The sequence below is a fragment of the Centropristis striata genome, chromosome 3 (genome assembly GCF_030273125.1).
Source record: "Centropristis striata isolate RG_2023a ecotype Rhode Island chromosome 3, C.striata_1.0, whole genome shotgun sequence".
In the NCBI taxonomy this organism is placed as follows: domain Eukaryota; kingdom Metazoa; phylum Chordata; class Actinopteri; order Perciformes; family Serranidae; genus Centropristis; species Centropristis striata.
Window position 1 is genome coordinate 39287294 of NC_081519.1, and position 20585 is coordinate 39307878.

General features: G+C 37.5%; 1 protein-coding gene across 2 annotated transcripts in view; it reads left to right on the plus strand.

Moving 5' to 3' along the window:
• kif5ab (kinesin family member 5A, b) overlaps positions 1-20585 on the plus strand; it is a 93355-nt gene that overhangs the window by 30432 nt on the left and 42338 nt on the right. For both annotated transcript variants that reach the window (XM_059329365.1, XM_059329366.1), the window contains exons 6-14: positions 1891-1946; positions 4183-4270; positions 4504-4628; positions 6574-6678; positions 9360-9508; positions 11887-12035; positions 16619-16821; positions 18893-18961; positions 20191-20397. In XM_059329365.1, the coding sequence (XP_059185348.1) occupies positions 1891-1946; positions 4183-4270; positions 4504-4628; positions 6574-6678; positions 9360-9508; positions 11887-12035; positions 16619-16821; positions 18893-18961; positions 20191-20397 (1151 nt within the window). The remainder of the gene's footprint in view (positions 1-1890; positions 1947-4182; positions 4271-4503; positions 4629-6573; positions 6679-9359; positions 9509-11886; positions 12036-16618; positions 16822-18892; positions 18962-20190; positions 20398-20585) is intronic.

A 20585-nucleotide genomic window follows, 5' to 3' on the forward strand; every position in this document is an offset into this window, starting at 1 on the left:
ACTTTCCTCTGCTCCTCTTGCCACAGACACATCTGACCATTAAGCAGAGTCAATGTTTTCATGTGGTTTGATGCATATTTGCACGTGGAAGGGGAAGAACACTGCAATATCACAAACTCATCAACTGATTCAGACCAGAGCAAGCCAACTACAGAGACAGAGCGCATTTAAGATCCACCCCCAGCAGAGGGGAAAACAACCCATCGATCTCCGTTGACTTTGTATTGAATGAAGGAGCCTCATTGACAATTCTGTCTGTTAGCAAACAACAGAAAAATGGTCAAAAGCTGCTGTGTGATGAAATGCTCTACCAACATTGTAAAGAACCACAAATAAGTTTTGATAAACTGACAAACTAAAAAAAAAAGTGGATACAGACATGAGACATCTGCAGTTACAATGTGAAAACTGTGTGACCCTGAAACTATATTTACCGTTAGCTTACAGTGTTATTTGTCACTAGGTCACATATCAAAGTCAGTTTTAGGCTAAATACAATTCTGTAAGTTATACAAAACCATTTGTACAGTATGTAATTTGTGTTGTAGTAGAATGTGGATAATTCAGAAAACTTTGCAGTATTAAGTGCCTTAGTTGCTAACATATAGCTAACATTAGCTTGCTAACAGACAGTTTGTACTTTCTGGTAGACACAAAGTGTTAAAATAATCATATGATATGTTTAAATCGAATAGTTTTAGCTAGAACAGACATTTTGTTGTTGTTTTAGCCCATGGTTGTGTATTGCAGCATCTATAGCTTTCCGCTCCGATGGGCGTGATTTTTCAGAGTATGACTTGTGGCGCTCTGTCTCTATAGGTGAGAGAGCACCCCGAGGCTCCATACAGTCTCACCTGCCTTAATAATGGATGGTGTTGGGGCTGTATGCAGCCTGAGAGGAAAACTGCAGATAAAAAAGAACATACTATACCCAACTAAACCTTGCTTTTATTTGGGTAAAATCGTTTTTTTTTTTTACAGCTAAGGATATTGTCCTTATCGTAAGGTAGCAAGTTGGTGGAGTGCATCAACAAGACTGAGTTTAGTATCCTATGGGGTTTATTATGGGAAGCACACAGTACTTATTATTTAGTGTCTCCTTCTTCTGCTGTACTTTTCTGCTTCAGACAATAAATCGCTCTGGTTTTGCACGCTAATCACACAGAAGCACCACAATATTGCAGTTCCTCGTCTTATCACTGAGAGATACAACCAGTGTAAAATGATGGGGGGAGGCCTGGATATGGAGCTATAGGCAGCATCCTCGTGATTACATCTGTAATAGAGCCAGGGACAGTGGAGAAAGACCCATTTGTATGCAGGGGAGTTGGCAGCAGCTGAGGAACATTTAAAGCTATGAACAAAAGAAAAAAGTCGACAACAAGTGAGATGAATCGAGGCAGCACGGAGAACAACACCCTGTGGAGGTATTTGCAAAGAAAAAAAAGTGGCTGTAGGGTGATAAAACACAAACACGGACACTCACACACACACACACACACACGCACATAGTCTGCATGGAAAAACAGCCTCCACATTTGGGTGAAATTTAATCATCATCGACAAGATAGGACTTTCAAATGTGAAATGACTAATTCAGGAATTTGGGCCAATAAATGGCTTGGCCAAAAATTAGTGTTTTGTTCACTGACATTAGCGGAGGCATCTGCTTAACCTCTCAGTGACTTTGGCAAAAAATAGTCCAGTCCCATTAAAAGCATTGATCGCGAGACACTCACATGTTTTTTTCACCCCGCATTAGCATTAGACTGACTCACAAAGGGAGCATCGTCAGGTCAGATTATAGTTTGCTGAGGGTAAGAACACACTCACATGCACACAGATAATGCTTTGGGTAACACGATGACCTCTTTCTCCCTTACATCCTAGTGACAAAAACCAACCTGTCAGTGCATGAAGACAAATACAGAGTTCCCTATGTGAAGGTGAGTTATCAGCAGTTTGACATGATTCAGTTTGAGTTCTCTTCTTTATTGTGGAGATGTGTTATGAGTGTATGCTACAAGAATAACACCTTGACATTTTCAGAAATACTTTTGTTCACTTTCTGTTGGGGAATTTGTCATTATTGTGGGGGTTTTATGTTCAGAGCTATTTCTTGGCACGACTAGCCGAGATGTGAACTCCAGTCTGACACATGATTCAGACTCCATACAAAAATTTATTGACTTTAGACTCAACTTTTTGCATTTGACTTTAACACCAATGACTCGTGACTTTGCTTTTGTTTGACCTGAAAATACTTGGTACCTTCCCGCAAGTCCAAAGGAAGTAATTTAAAAGTGTGCCACAAATCAGTAAATTTCCATCATCCATCATCATCAGCCAACGTCAACAAGTCACCACATATTTATCCAGCTCCAATTTGTTTGAATCAATCCGACAGCATCAGATCAAGTTGCAGAAGTTCTTTTTAAAAAGCATTCATGTTTTTTGTAAATTTGATAAATGATTACTCTGTTGTTAATTGGCACTAAATTTCGTGGGGAGCTCTGTGTGACTTGTTTAGACTCGAAACTCAAGGTTTAGGACAGGGGTGTCAAACTCTGGCCCGCAGGCCAAATAAAATTACACTGCGGGCCGAATTTGGCCTGCGGGCCAGAGTTTGACACCCCTGTCGTAAACCTTGAGTTTCGAGTCTAAACAAGTGAGGCAATACCAAATTATTATATTATTATTGTACTATAAAAGCTGAACCGCCGGTATTATACTGCGCATTTACCGCTAATACTAGATTTATTATTGTTATTTTATTTTCAAATGTATTTACCTGTTGAAAAACTTTATTTTGATATTTAAATCAGAAGGATGCAAATAGAAAAGAGGCATAAGATTTTTATTTAATTTTTATTTAATAAATGAATGACATTGATCTTGATTTTTGATTTTGCATGTCTGCACTATTTAGTTATATATTGTATCTTTATAAGCGTTGCTGGTTGCATATTTAATGTTAAAGCAAAACATGTTTGGTATATATTAAAAGGTTTATTTGTTCAATGTTGGCCCGCAATTTTATTCAAGTTTTACATTTTGGCCCATTGTGTATTTGAGTTTGACACCCCTGGTTTAGGACTTGGGACTTGAGTGCAAAGACCTGTGACTTACAAAGCAATGACCTGTTCCCACCTGGTGGTGACTAGTTACCTGCTGGAGTTTCTGCTGATTGCAGCTGTTAGTCAGAGAGACCCAAACCTCCATAAAGCAGCCATTTTCTGCTATCACTTTCCCTATGGCCTTTAAATCTATTTCATTACATTTTCATCATTTTTATAGTCTTGCATGCATTAGTCTCTAATTGCTAAATTGCTTTTGTCTTTTTTTCAATGGTTTTAATGGCCTTCTGTCTTATTATCGGCTTATCACTCATCTGTGAAGCACTCTGTGAATGCCCTAACCTATACAAATACAGTTTGATTAAATAATTGATTGACGGAAGCCCCTCGGGGACTCTAATCCTGACACTTCAGTTTTTTTTATGGATTAAACAAACAAAAATAATAATGCTGTTGGTGGGTTTGGTTGCTGTTTCAGGCTGACTTCACTTGTTTTCAGTCTTCATGCTGAGCTAAGCTCACCAGCTGCTGCCTGTATCAACTGTGCACCAGAAAGTGAATAAGTGTGTTTCTGAAATTGTGGAACTTTTGCTTTAGAGTTGTTGAGGACACTGATTTGAGTTGTTGTTTCTTTTCCTTTCATATGTATGTGTGCGTGTGTTTGGGTATGTATCCAAATGTGGGCGCGTGTATGTATGTATGGATGTATAATTTCGCTGTATAGGTAAATTATATTTATGTTTTTGTAATACAAGACATGTTTAGACAAGGATGTTAACTTGTCATATTTAAGGAGAGGGGGTGGGAGTTTATAAGTTTTACTTCTTCTCACTCCTTTTCGAATATGTATTCTGTCATGTTAAATGTTTTGTCTGACTCTTTTTTTATTTATTATTATTTGTTTTCATATTCGAAATAAACTTAAATCAAATCAAAGCAAATGTCAAACTTTGCATGATTGCATAGTGTATTTGTACAGATATAAACATTTGTTGGTGTATCTGTGTGCAAATGGGATGCAGAGTGTTTGTGCGTTATGTACAAATTGTTTTATCTTTTCTTCACACCACGAATGAACGTTTGCATGTGTCTTTCTTTCACTAAGGGCTGCACAGAGCGATTCGTCACCAGTCCAGAGGAGGTGATGGATGTGATAGATGAAGGGAAGGCCAGCCGTCACGTTGCTGTCACCAGTGAGTCACACTGTTGATCTTCGTTATGTTCTGACGCTCTGTCAGATGCTGCATGTCAGAATCTTTCCTTTTTTTTAATCACAGTTTTAAGTATAGCAACTTCAAGGCGCAAAGGTGATAAAACTCATGACAACGTGCAAAGAGAACATTTTGCTTCACAATGAATTTAATTACTGTTTTATACACAGTTTGAATCGGAGTCTCTCCTTTCATCTCCTCACTTTATATCTTAGACATGAATGAGCACAGTTCCCGCAGTCACAGCATCTTCTTGATAAACATCAAACAAGAGAACGTGGAGACCGAGCAGAAGCTGTGTGGGAAGCTGTACCTGGTCGACCTAGCTGGGAGTGAGAAGGTAGGCAAAAGGAGAATTTCCTATAAAAAATTATTAAAAGTAGGGCTTCACACCGCTTTAAACTCTCAACATTCACTGTCAGCAGGATTTTGCAACACAGGGACCAGACGCCTTTATTCTCACAAAAGGTGTTTTCAGACATCAAAGAAGCTGATAAACAATGCATTCAAGCTCTGAACTTCCCTTTAATCAGCACGCACTTATGCCACTGCACCAAGTTTTCATTAAATTCTTACGTTATATCTCTCTTAGAGGGCTCAGCTTAGTCTGTTGCTGATGCAATATCAGGGTTAGTGTTTGCTCATTTTGAGGAATCCAATCGGTTCTGCTGATGGAGACAGAAAGTCATTCTCTGAGAAATAACAAACTTCATTTTTACACTTCAGATAAGCTCTGGAATGGGTTTCAGTCGCCACAGAGGTCACATTGAGGGGAGCGACTAATTGCCCCCTTGTTTTAGGCCTTTTGGGTGAAAACTGAGTCATCTTGCGTCATTCCACCATCTTTAAAACAATTTATCTCCAGGACATAGGTCATTCTCTAAAAAGCAGTCAGAAAATAGATTTAAAGCCCGGTGCCGGACACGACCCTTGGCTCCGTCTGTAGTCTGGTGTTGATATTATTGATGTAAAGTATAGAGTAGTAGAGGGCCATACAGTCGGGATTGATGCTGATGTCAGCATTTTGCAGCTAATAAGTGCTGATGCTGCATCTGTAAGTTGTGTTGGTCATCCCTGGGGGTGAAGAAGGAAACAGTTCTGCTCCAACAACTTCTTCTTCTTTTTCTGAGAGGAAATATTATTAACTGGAAGCTGGCGCATGCTCCACAGACGGCTTTGATAGGACAACGTGCTCTCCTCGATAATTAAGCTCCTCATTATCTCGCTGTAAATAATTGCATCCCATGACAATTATGACACAATATGGTGTGACTTCCCAATTAAAATATATCTTCTCAAACCTTCTCATCTGTTTTAAACAATTTGCACTAAAATGCATGAATGCTTTATTTCACAGGTCTTTCATTGCTTTCCTTTCTTCTATTTTTCCAAAAAGTAATGTGTAAAAGTTGCTAAACATTCCTGGGAAAATATGAAAAAATATTTTAAAAAATATAAAGGTGATTTGAGTTTATTTGGTTGTGTTGGGTTTATATGACGTTGTTGAGGATTCTACCTCACCAGATTTACTGAATTGTATGCTTGCCTGTATAGAAGTTAACATTTTTGCAGGCTCAACTCTACAACGGTGTATTTGGGCCCAAAAAAAAAAACTGTGCCGGGGGAGAGAGGTAAAGGAAAAAAACACAGAATGTCCAATATTAAAGTTGTAAATTACAAGAAAAAAACCTTGATATTAAAGTGGTAAATCTATAAGAAAACACATGAATAAGTTATCATCATACCCAAATCAGTATGTTGTTTTCTTTTGAATTGGCCTAATTCAATATCCAAGTTTTTCTTCTAAATTTACAACTTTAATCACAGAGAATCGTCAATTTACGACTTTAATCTTTGAAATTCTGAAAGTCTTCCACAGAATATTACCTTCCTCCTCTGGCTCCATATTTATTTTTCTTTTTTAACCTACAATGGCCCCAATAGGCCGTAGACAAAACGACCTGCACAACAATGAACAAAAGACTCTCTTGGTTAGGCTGGCAATTATTCATAATTGATTAATTGCACGTGTACTAACAGAACACCGCCTGCATTTTCCCTATGGTTAGTGCCAAATTACATAGTTATTTCCAAGAACGTGTCATGAATTTCCAAGTCATAAATCATTGAGTTAGTAGGAAATTAAACAAAACTATATGAGCTGTAAAATAAAGCATTATCACAATACAAACACAGTCTCCCAACTGACATTTTTATGCTGATCATGTACAAATGTACTGCTCTAATTCCTGCGCTGTGTGTGTGTGTGTGTGTATCTGTGTCAGGTCAGTAAGACAGGCGCAGAGGGATCAGTGCTGGATGAGGCCAAGAACATCAACAAGTCGCTGTCGGCCCTGGGGAACGTCATCTCAGCTTTGGCTGAGGGAACGGTACGCTGGAGAGATTCTTATCTGTCAGGCCTCCAGTGTGTCGGAGCTGCCTCAGGCTAATTGTTTGTATTTTGACATTTACCTAATGCTTGCTTCCAAAACAATGAGTTTTCCCAAAATTGAGTCTAGGCTGCAGTAAATTAGTTGAGCATATTAGATTTGCCTAAATCTCTTCAACTTCTTCAGTTCATTTAGTATCAAATTACATCAGCAGTCAATCAGAATTAGCCAAATTACAAAGTACAATGAATTAGCCCAGCATCCTCAGTAAATACCCTCATACCCCATACATAAAAGGAATACTTTGACATTTTTGGAAATGTGCTTATTTGCTCTCTCCAAGAGCTGAATGTTGCTGTTTGAGAGTGGTATCAATGTTCTCATCGAACTCTTAGCAAGAAAGCAAATGTCCCAAAATGTTGAACTGTCCCTTTAATCAGTGTTGAGCATTAACATATTAAAGGAGTGCATTAACAGAAAGCTTTATTGATGCCAGTGTGTCTCAGCTTGTTTGTTCGTTGATAGTGTTTCCCTTCCATACACTCACTGGCCACTTTATTAGGTACACCGCAGATAAGATAAAATAAGATAAGATAGAACTTTATTAAACCCGAAAGGATATTCTGGTTCCAGATTGCTCCAAAGCCTCCAAAACAATTACAAAAACAATCACAATATAGGATAATATAATAAAAAATGAACAAAATAGGTAACAATAACAATATATAAGATAAATATGGATCTAACGTGTATTGTATATAAGTGTCTAAGAAGTAAAGTGAGTAAAGTGCAGATGACCTGGCAGGATGTGATATACAGATATATTGCACATGATTGACACCTGTGCAACTTACGCGCAAATATCTAATCAGCCAATCACATGGCAGCGACTCAATGTATATAGGCATGTAGACATGGTGAAGACGACCTGCTTAAGTTCATACTGACCATCAGAATGAAGAAGAAAGGAGATTTAAGTTACTTTGAATGTGGCATTGTTGTTGGTGCCAGGTAGGCTGGTCTGAGTATTGCACATTTGCTGATCTACTGGGATTTTCACACACAACTATCTCGAGGGTTTACAGAGGAAAAGGAGGAAATATCCAGTGAGTTGCAGTTTTCTTGTTTTCAGAGGTTAACAGACTGGTTCTACATTTTTGTGTACATTTTGTCTAAAAAAACAACAACAAATCTGCCACATTAAAAAATAATTTGAAAGAACCCTTTGAGTTGAAGCATTTTAAAAAGGCAAAAAGTAATTTACATGACTAATTACATTTTGGGGACTATGAACTTTAAAATGCAAAACTCTGAACAATGAACATGAATCAGTTCATTTTTATCTGTACTAACTGATTTTTGAGCAAGCTCTCATATTTTTATCTGCCATAACCACATTATTTTCCTAATGTTTACACTGCAGTACCATAGCTGCCCTGCACAAATATTGTATAAAGAATAAAAATAAAAATTTGCAAACAAAGTTAATTCAAGGTTTTTCCAGAGTCCTCCCACATTGACATTCTTGTCTTGGATTGGATGAAAGCTGCAGTGACATTTTAGCTCATAGTCTGTTCACCCTCATCCATAATCCATAACGCTGCTGCGACAGCTGGCACCTCGTTACCATATTTCACCAAATTCAACGAACAAATTCACCCACTCAGTGCGTTCTGCCCACTCTACAGTATTTCCAATCTCCATCTTCGTAATATAAATACTCACAATCTCTTATTATGTAACTGTGGAGGCTTAGGGAACTCCTCATAACCCTAATGGAAAGCCTCACAGACTGTAAATGCCTCACAAATCTTTCATGCATCTACCAGCATTCATTCTTTATTCATTGAGCAAGGACACAGTCTTTTTTGAAGGCGTTCCAGAGGTTAAAAAGGTAAAACTATGAATGATGCGGCAGACAAAGAGAAACCTTTTCTGTCTTTGTTCTGTGCAGATGCTCATATTTCGAGTAATCCAGAAAAAAGAAGAAAAGTATGTGCATGGTGGCACGTAAACTCAGAATGTCTTTCACAGCTTTAATGCTTTTTTAATTCCATTTCTGTTTAACTACAACAAGGACCACAATGGAGAGAACTCCAGTAACTCAGTAACCAGTAACACTCTCTTGTGTTGTCATTGATGGTCTTTTAATTCTGCATATCCATTGGTGTTACAACTATAAAAGTATTGGTAACACTTTACAATAACCAACTAAGTAATGTTTATAGATGGTTTATAAACAAATTATTAACCATTTACAAAGTGCTATACATATTTAATCTTGTGTTCATGTTTTCAACCATTTTCATATATGAAAGATATTTGAATCATTTAAAAATCATTAACATACTTAATATGGTGTTAAAAATGTTATAATATAATATAATTAGTTAAACATGATCAATGTTTTTTTGTTTTTTTTCTGGTTTGTTTTGATGACATGTATTGACCGAAATAAACAGATACGAAACGAAACAAAACATTAATAAATTATGCATTTACCATTCTAAATGGGCTAAATACGGTTTATGAATGATTATTAAACATTAATAAACTATCTGTTTACCATTTATAAACGATGGTTATTGTAAAGTGTTACCAAAGTATTCTTAAATAAATTTTTAAAAAGTCTGTCAATCAATCTGTCCTTTTTATGCCTTTCTGTCTTTATGTTTTTGTAGAAATCTCACGTGCCGTACCGTGACAGCAAGATGACCCGCATCTTACAGGACTCGCTGGGCGGGAACTGCCGCACCACCATGTTCATCTGTTGCTCTCCCTCCAGCTACAATGATGTCGAGACCAAATCCACCTTGATGTTTGGCCAACGGTAAGACGCCTCTATGCTAAGTAGCCATGGGCTGCTGCGCTGTGCATCCCTGTCTCGCTCTGCTGGGATGTTTTTTCTCTGCTGAAATCTGTTTAATGCAGATATGCAGTTCACATAGTGCCTCCCAACTGTGCTTTTGACGACCTGCGCCCCGCTTTGGAGGCAAGGGGTTTGTTTGCTGTTTGTGATCGTGCTGGGGTTGCTTAAAGAGCTTTTTTTATTTGTAATCTTAAGGGGTAAGCTGCACTCATAGAAGCAGAGATTCGGTTTGCTTGCCAGTTCTGCGCTCATGGTCAACTCAAAGAAACTCACAAATAGGAAGATTCTAAAAGGCCTCCTTATTCATCTCCAGCTTTTTTCCTCTCCCAATAAATTCCTTGTATAGTGACAGACACATGAGTTGAAATAAATAATGCATGACAGAGCAAAGGGAGTGACAGAACCCAAAGCAGATATTTAAATTTGACTGAACAGAGGATTTCATCTCTTATCTCGCTCTGTCAGCCCCTGAAGCTGTTTAACAACCTATGTAATCTCTTTCTTAAAATCAATATGACATCAAATATACAAATATTTGTCACTCTTTATTTGGATATTTCAGTGTTATCAAAGTGTTTAGAGTATATTTTCAGGAAAAGATCCACAAAGGTACAGGTTTGTGAGCATTGTGTAGGTCTGTGGCTGAACTGTGGATTCGGGTTAGGGATGCTAATATTTCAGTATTAATAAATCATCACCAGACAATAGGAAATTTACATTATTATGTATTATTCCAGTGTAGTGGTGTAGCAGCTAGCACTGTCACCTCAAAGCAAGAGGGTCACAGGTTAGAAAAATGCTCAACATAACATAAAATATATTGTCTTTGTACAGTTTGTAATTGAATATTACATATAATATAAAATAAATATACATAAAAAGAAAAAAGCTAATTGTTCTATTTATTCTACACGATCGCCCATAAAGATAAGATAAGATAAGATAAGATAAGATAAGATAAGATAAGATAAGATAAGATAAGATAAGATAAGATAAGATAAGATAAGATAAGATAAGATAAGATAAGATGAGATGAGATGAGATGAGATGAGATGAGATAATATAAGATAATATAAGATAAGAAGATAAGATAAGATAAAAATTCTGGTTCCAGATTGCTCCAAAGTTACAAAAACAATAATAAAAACATTGACAATAAAGGATAAAGGTGGACTTATTTTGTTTTCAGCCACAAAGACACAATCCTCTGTTAATTGTGGTTTCATTTTCATTTCAAGTTTGGAGAAGATTGATTAATAAAGTTTTGAGAAGATATACACTTTATCTGTCAAGAATAAGGCACATTGTCATTTCACGAAAGAGGTAAAAAAAAATCTATTCCAACTTTATCGGCGACCGTGTTTTATTCTTTGTTATTTCTGTTTAAGCCAATTTCCCAAGTATTATATTGAAAAATAATTCAACATTGTAAAAATCAGAACTGTTAATTGATTTTGTTGTGCTAACAATAGTGATGTCAGTTAGATTTGGTTCAGTCAGAGCTAGAGGAATATTAAATCATCCAACTTAGCCTTTCTTACCCTCAAGAGTGCATAAACTACAGGTTATGAACTTCTTTATAAAGGTACAAAAATGGGAAATTATCAGTTATCGTATCTGTATCAGCCATCATAAGGAGGTAATTTTCTGTATCTTGTGAAAAATTGCAGTGCAGTGCATAAATGAGCCATTATCACTTTGTTCAATATTTACTTCAGCGTCATCTGATGTTTGATCATCAGCATTCCCCTCTCCAAATAAAAGTGTTTACTAAATTCAGATGTGATGAGGCAACTTTCGATAAGCCTGTTTGTCGCTTTAATATCAGGGAATAAATGAATAGGGACAAGAGTGTTTTCTCACTGGAGTGTGAAATTAAGCGATGGCCACTGATGTGAAATTCACAGCCGGAGCTGAATGCTGCTGCTGCTCGAGCATCATCAATGTTTCAACTCTGTGACGCCACTCATATGCGTCATAATTGAGCAGTAGTTTAATGTCACACACTGTACAGTACTCCATCCACTTATGAAATGCATGATTGCTGTATGTTGTTGTGAATTTATTTTAAGAGGCCTGAAGGGTTTCTACATTTTGAATACTTACCTCTCTCTCTTGCACCATCAAACACAGTTGGCAGGAACCCAATTTGCATACCAATTAATGAGATGCAAGCCCATTTTCATTGAGCAGCCAGGGCTGAAATACCCTTGTTGACAGTTCCTCTGTTCTCTGCTGTTCTCTCACACTCCTCTCTGTATCTTTCCCTCTCTGTCTCTCACCCTCCTACCGTCACGCTGTTTCCTTCCCTTCCTCTGTCTCGATTTCTCTCCAATTAGAGCCAAGACCATTAGAAATACTGTATCAGTGAACCTGGAGCTCACAGCGGAGCAGTGGAAGAAGAAGTACGAAAAGGAAAAGGAGAAGAACAGGTCATTGAAGGAGACTGTTCAAAGACTGGAGGCTGAGCTGAACCGCTGGAGGAACGGTAATACTCGCACTGATATCACGCCGGCAGCTCACAAAAACGTGGAATATCTAAGTCTGCTCCCAGGGAAGAACTGTAAAAACTGTTGCCCATGCATTTCAACACTATCACTCCTTTTATTGTCAGAAAAATATTAAGTTCATATTTTTAGCCGCACAAGCATGAGTTGTGGTTAGTCACCACTTTGGTCCAGGTTGAAATATCTGAACCACTATTGGATAGATTCCCATAAAATTCAATACACACATTCATATCACCCTCAGGGTGTGCTGTAATGAACTCATTTCATCTCACTCCATGGGGGAATTATTTAAAAAAAAACCTAATACTTTAATATATCATCTGCAAAACTAATAATATTACAAGCCATTCATGTCATCCTCTGCTGTCGTTTGCTTATTGCTCATTAGCAAATATTAGCATAGCAATGGTCACATTACAGTAACAAAGAATCAGCATGTTGGCATGGTCACTGTGATCATGCTGAGTTAGCATTTAGCTCAAAGCGAAGCCTCACAGAGCAGAGGTGTGCCAGCGGACTCTCAAGGTGTGTGCACACCAGATGCTCGTGTTACTCATATGAGTTTTAACTGCTGGACCATATCGATAACATTTGTATTTCAACAACACCAGTGACATTTATTTTCGTCATCAACCAAAATAACCACTTTTGCTCCTTTGCACCTGTTGTTGAAGTCCCAGATTGGGAAAACTAAATGCTGTCATGCTTCGGTTCAAAACATCATCTGGTGGTGCACACAGCCTGGTGAATTTACAGGAACTGCATCCAGGGTTATGGGCCTTAAATACATAGATTTTGCTCTGATTTAATGGCATTAAACAGATCAAAAGGATACAGAAATGACAAATTCATGAAGCTGGTTTGCATATTGTCTGAAGTCATGCTGTGTCAGGTACATCCATTAGACAGACAACTAAACAACTTTGAAAATGTTTGTTTTCTGAAAGGAGTTTGGATTGATCAGGACTCTGCTATGCAGGAAAATCTCAACGCTGATTGGATTTTACGATTCAAATTTTAGTTAAAATGTATCAACTTTATAGCATGATATTTGTGTGATGCTGCACAAATGTCATGCTATAAAGTTGATACATTTTAACTAAAATTTGAATACATGAATAAGTGCACATCACAGGACTTGTGTCATTGTCATTTACTTCAACTCTCATGTGACCACTGGTCTTGTAGAACTACTATAATAAATGACACAATATATTAAATTAGATGCCAGTTTTAAGAGCCAGGATTGTAAGTCATTTTTTAAAATGTTGTACACTGTAAAAAGAAAAAAATCAGTTTAATTTACGGTTAAAAATACCAGCAGCAGTGGTCGCCAGAATGTCAGTGTAAAAAAATACAGTGAGTGGGTTTTCTACTGTAAATTTAAATGTAAATATCAGCAAAACCTGTAATTTAGACTGAATAATACTTATTATTTTTTAGGGTAATTATGTCCTTGTGAAATTATGGTTTTTCTCCATTCATTTTACATGAAAACCTAATATTTTTTACAGTAAAACAGTAGTGTGTTTTCTACAGTTTGTTATGGTAAAAATGAAAAGTTTTGTACTAATCCTTGATTTTATGGTAATTAAAAGTGTCTACTGCATGATTCACAATTTTTAATTTTATGCCCTATTTCTGATGCAATTTGGCTGTTTTTACTGTGATTTCTACATTTTGTATTTTTATTTCACAGTGTAGTAAAATATTTGTTGTAGTAAAAGATTAGTAGTGTTTTGTCTGCATGTAAGAAACATATTAAACTGTAGAGCGCTGATAGTCAGGTCCAGAGAATAGAGCATCTCAACACCACATCTTCTTTTGCCAGTCCCTTTTCATGCATGGCAGAGCACTTACTAAACAGGAATGAAAATGTTACCAGCTTGCTCGCCTGCAGACATTATTTCTCAGTCCACGTAGGACTGTAAGTGCAGATTTAACCTCATTTGATATCATCTGAATACATGCCAGTGGAGATATGGGAGGAGAGCAGCCAAACACACTTGCTGGACTTGTGCCCAAAACACTTAAAAATACCCTTCCTGGCTGCTTGTATTTCAGATTATTTAAACTTTTACACTTTGTATAATTGGATTTCCTCTTTCTGAAGGCATGAAACACTGGGGGGTTTATGTTTTATGAATCCTTATGTATTAGTAATCCCAATGGCAGCGAGGGATCACTCATACAGAGAAGTCCTAACTCATGCTGATCTTCTGCCATGTCAGCACACACACCTGTGTCACAAGCACATGAGGCTAACACACACACACACACAGACTTCAAGGCTTCCTCTGCTGCTGGGCTGTAGGTCAATTCAAATGTCAGTGCACTCAATGGTAGTGATCGGTTGACATTCAAGCCGTGTAATGAATCCTGTCCGATGTTTTTCACAAAGATCATTCCCTCTGTGCTTGACCTGAATTTCAAAAAACGCTGTAACGCATCTTTATTGAATGCATATCAGCGAAAATTATTCCTTTCATTGCTTCATCACTCCCACCCTCCACTCCCTCCCCGTGTATTCCTTCTCACAATTTAGTACTTTTAATTTCCTAATGGATCATTTTGACAACATCATTGCTCCCACCCCCCTCCTCACTGCTCCCAGTATTGTTCCCCACCTCCGGCCAGGAACTCCCTCAGACGAATGCAGTTGACCTCCATCTTGTACCACATTATCCGACTCTTTAGTCAAGGATGGCCCAAAGACGGGAACATCTGTCTCATACATTAAATTCCACCCCATCTGCTCCCTCGCGACATCTCCTATAAGTGTGCAACCATGTGTTTTAGGGTTCTTGTTGCACTGAACCAGGCAGCTGTTTGCTATATTGATTAACACACCTTCAACTAGACAAGAAGACTGAAACGGTAAAAGGTGTCAGCTGGGTGTATTGTCCTGACTATGGATTACTTTAACCTTGTCTTAAAGGGGCAAATCACTCAATTTCCCAATTGATCCTTCTCTTTTCAGCTACATGATATCAGTCAAACGAGCTGCTGGAGTGTCACACTAAAAAACAGTGGCAAAACAGCTCTGCACAAACCTCTCGATGCTGCCTGAGGAGATCATTTCAATTTCAATGCATTACAATCCAGACTAGCTGTCAGTCCAAGGCTTTTTTCCGTGTTCTCCACAGTATTGAGTGCTTGTACTTGTGCACAATTAGCATACTGAATTTTCTAACTTCTCTCCATTCAATGACTCCACTCCTTTTTCCTTTTGTGATCTACTGGAGAAGTCTGAGCCACTAGACAACTGACAATGTAATGTTATAAAGGTCTGCTGTATTGTTCTGCTGGAGAATCTGTAGAAAAATAAGCTTATTTTTGGCAAAGATGTATCTCAAACCTGACATTTAAATCTATTCAAGGGGAAGGAAAGGGCATGCTGCAGATTAACCCACCATATTTATGCATTCAAGGGAGAGTTCAGATTTTTTAATGTGGGGTTTTATGAGGTAATTATCCATACTCCGTGTATTATCTTCAGTAAAGTTATTGCATGCTATATTTAGAATAGTTTTACCACTTTACCTTGCTGGCAGACAGCCCTGTTTAAGTTTATGCAGAGGGAACTGAAGCCTTTATACCTTGTCCCTTTCAAATCCACCAGACTCCATTGACAAAAACAGCAATTTTTCCTCGCAGAACACAGAAGCTGCTGGTCTACTGCTGCATTGATGGTTAGCTTGCTTGGTGTTTAAAGAGTTATTTCAGATTCACCAAAGTCACACAATATACCAAAATAAAGAAACCACACTGTAAAAAGAAATCTGTTTAATTTACGGTAAAATACCGGCAGCTGTGGTTGCCAGAACATCACCGTAAAAAATACAGTGAGCGTATGTAAATGTAAATATCAGCAAAAACTGTAATTTATACAGAATAATCCCATTAATTTTAGGATAATAGTGTCATCATGGTATTTCTCCATTAACTTTACATGAAAATTTTATATTTTTACAACAAAACTGTGTGTTTTCTACAATTTATGGCAGTAGAATTTAAGGTTTTATACTATTCTTTGATTAACAGTAATTAAAAGTATCTACTACGGTGATGTACAATGTTTAATTGTATGACCTATTTCTGATGCAATTTGACAGTGTTTTACTGTAATTTCTACAAACATTTTTTACAGTGCAATCAAGGCAGCCGTAGACCATTCTCTCCTTTATTTTGCAAGGTAAAATTACTGTTTTTGTCAATGTAGTCTGGTGGCTTTGAAGAGAGCACATATACCTGCTTCAGTTCCCCCAGCATGGACCTAAACAGGGCTGAGTCATGGCAAAAATAAGTTTTGCTGCTGCTCCCATTCACAGCGTATTGTTCAGCAGTACAGTGTTTAGCTCCTGTGCTGGTACTCCTGTCTTCTTCTTCAAACTGGGGCCATGCAATCCATAATCTATTGTTGGTAATACACTCATATAACCTCACTTAACAAAAAAATCTCCTCTTATAATCCATACTGGAGGATATGCCAGCATTAAAAGCATCACATTTACCCAAAAATATCCTAAAATGAATCCAATATTTTGCCCCTTGTTTTTAGGGGAGGATGTGTTGGAGAATGTGGATTCAGAATTAGAGGAAGTCCCACTGGTGCCTCCCGAATCTGAGGAGCCGCCTCTCGACATCTGCAGCCCCTGCAGCCCTTGTTCCATCGCCTCCTCCATTGTGGTTCACATCTCTGAGGAGGAGCGCCAGAAGTACGAGGAGGAGATCCGCAAGCTTTACAAACAGCTGGATGATAAGGTGATAAATAAATCCTGCATTTGTGTGCATGGATGTCGAGCTGTTTGCACAGAATGGATGAACGTTTTGTAATCGTATGCACACATGAACACAGAGAGCATATCATACATACATTATTCATATTAATGAATTCAGTATCAGACACATAGTGGTGACTAATGTAGCGTCGCTTAGGAGTAGATGTCATTGGGGCAATAGTAATGTTTTACAATGAAAGGTAATAAAGCTTTAATTTATTTAACACCCTCTGCTCATGTATGCTGTGCTACTGTGCTATAGTGTGCAATCGTATTGCTTTTATTGACAGATATAACATTATGCACAACCAACTGTGTTTTCAATGCAGTGACACAGTTTGTATTTACTTTACAATGCATGAAAAAAGAATGTATTTTCGAGCATTTTCACACATGCAGTCATGTGTGTGAATAATGTGCTGCACAAATACTGAAGAGAGCAATCAGTGGGTATGCATAGATTTTTTTCTAATTATGTGGGGCACCAGCTGGAGACCTCGTGCAGGATATTTTATGTTGCATATTAAGTTTATTCACAGGGAAAATATGTCACATTAATTATATAGAACACAGTTTTTTTTCTGGTTTAAGATAATTTAGTTTAGCATTGAGAGAGTTTGTTCTTTTGTGGGATGTGCAGTTGACAACACATGATCAAATAAATGCCTTTTGGACTGTGATTTGGCATATCCTTATTAATATACTGTGATTTCAATTATAGATATAATATATTAATGAGATACATACTGTATCTCTATAAACCGTAAAGTGCAAGCTCAAAACTTGCAGTCTTGAGTTTTGGGTGAATTATTCAGATGCTTTGCTTCAATAAAAGTTCTGATATCACACTCATTATGCAGGGAAATAGTCCCTGTCAGTGCTTTACTGTTATATTATGATGATTTATTTTTACTGCTGCAATAATATGTTTGTTGCATTTTACTGCAGTAGATGTTTAAGGTTCTGCTAGTTTTATAGAATTTATATACTGTTGGGTAATTTAAGCTGCAGCGATGGATCATATTGTCATTGTCATATTTTTGTGTGTATGTAGTGTTGCTGTCCTGTGAGAAGAACATATTTCTAAAAAAAATCAACTTTTCATGAGCTTTTCAGATTGTAGGGAAGTGTACAGATATTTCCCATTCAGTAGAGGAATGTGAAACATCTCTTTATTGGACAAACGTCACAGGTGCACAGATCGTTATAGTCAAGGGCAAAGATTTAAGGGGACACAAATTTATATATACATATATATATATATATATATATATATATATATATATATACAGTACAGGCCAAAAGTTTGGACACACCCATCTCATTCAATGCGTTTTTCTTTATTTTCATGACTATTTACATTGTAGATTCTCACTGAAGGCATCAAAACTATTAATGAACACATATGGAATTATGTACTTAACAAAAAAGTGTGAAATAACTGAAAACATGTCTTGTATTTTAGATTCCTCAAAGTAACCACCCTTTGCTTACTAGAATATAAGACATCTTTTCAGTTATTTCACACTTTTTTGTTAAGTACATAATTCCACATGTGTTCATTAATAGTTTTGATGAATTTACAATGTCAATAGTCATGAAAATAAAGGAAAAACATTGAATGAGAAGGTGTGTCCAAACTTTTGGCCTGTACTGTATATATACATTTTTTGAGTGGAGGGGGACTTAAGTAGGATAATTTATATAACTGTCTTAACCCATAAAGGAAAAAGTTCAACCTTCAGTCAATGACCAAATTTGGAGATTGATGGTTTCACTGGCAGGAACGGTATGGAAGTTTTCTAATTATCATATTTGCCTCTAAGATATAGCTGACTAGACGTATAAAGTTGCATAAAATAGAACCACTCAAGTAAAGTGCAAGTACTTTGCATTTCTACTTGATTACAGTACTTAAGCGAAGGTAGTTTTAGTTGCGTTTAGACATGGAACCTGAAGTGCACAAGATGGCAGTGTACAAAGTATTTGCACGGTACTAGTGTGTGTCATATATAACACTGTAAATGAACTGTTTCTACGCCACATGTCTGCAGGATGATGAGATCAACCACCAGAGCCAGATGGTGGAGAAACTGAAGGAGCAGATGCTCGACCAGGAGGAGGTAAAAGACTCGATTTTAAACCCTTTCATCAGTTTGGTTAAGCGACACGCAGTAGGCTGCATGTGGCAATCAATACAGTCTTTGAATAGAACTCAGCCGTGAGAGCTTTATTATCTCGCCCTTGAGACAGAAGAGAGAAAAAAATTCAGGTTCCAGAAAGCACTTGAAGAACATAAGGCATTATTGTCTAATCACCGGTGTATTTGCATGTTAACAGAGTTTAGAATAGACTAGGTTTCAGTGGCTGCTCAAACACAAATTATTGGAGAAAAGGATCAATACAGAGATTGATGAAGGATTGAAGCATGTTGTGTGAGAAGGGAAAGACCATTTTTGCCCATTTTATTAAGCCTGGCTAACATTTTTGCTGATAAGCAAACAAACAAATTCTCTCTAATTATCTGATATTGGACTTAAAATGCTGTGAATGAGCTTTTGCCACCATTGTTTTGTGTTGAGAGACCTTTTTATATAGTAGAAAATGGTTTACAGCCTTTTCTCACACAAATCTACAGTAAACAGGTTTGCCTGCCTGTATATGCCACTTGTGGGAACAGCAGCAATTAAAAGATCCCATTAAAATGCAATTACAATCGGTATTTACAGCATGTAGTCATAGCAATGGCTAAACCGGAGGGCCAAACAGCCTGAACCAATAGCATGTAGAAAAAAAACTGTGAAGAAAAAGATTCTACATTTGCGAAATTAGTTCATTCATATCACTAAATGGGCCTGCTGTGGGCTGAGCTGACATGATGGTAACTACCCAACCACAGCCTTGTGTACAGTAACATGATTTCACATCCATTTGGCCAAACAAAAGCTGTATGCTACAGGGCAAACATGCAGGCACCCTGGGTAGAGCAGCATCTACATTAAATGGCATCCATTCAGTAAAATGGCCCTCAGTGGGCTACAGCAGTGCACATTCAAGCGAAACAACACAGCTGCAAAATCATGATAGTCTAAGATGAATATTTAAAATGTTTCATCTGTTAAAACGAGCCTGTATTATGTCACAATTTTTGTGCACATGCTTATTTCTTATTACCAAGAGAACAAGATCAACTCCACAATTATGTTTTATTAAAACCCAGCAGCTCTGCCTTGTGAATAATAAAAACGCTGCTTGTTGTTCCTATACAGCCGGCTTTCTCTGTTCCCTTTTACAAGAAATATTTCTTTATTTACAGTTTATATTAAGTTTGTTAAACCTCTGTGTCCTTCAGCTTTTGGCATCATCCAGGGGTGACAGCGAGAAAGTGCAGTCGGAGCTCGGCCGGCTGCAGACGGAGAATGAATCTGCGAAGACGGAGGTGAAGGAGGTCCTCCAGGCCCTTGAGGAGCTGGCGGTTAACTACGACCAGAAGAGCCTGGAGGTCGAGGAGAAGAGCGCGCAGAACAAGCTGTTGGCTGAGGAGCTCTCAAAGAAAATGGTGGGTTCTTTTGCTTCCTGGAGGCTCAGTTGCATGCCATGAAAGGCAAGGCAAGTTTATTTATAAAGCACAGTTGGGCAGCAAGACAATTCAAAGTGCTTTACAGGAAACAATAAAGAGAAAATGCTAAGGCAACACTTCATGAAAAGGCATTAAAATGCAATTAGAAATCATTAAAGAGCAAAGAG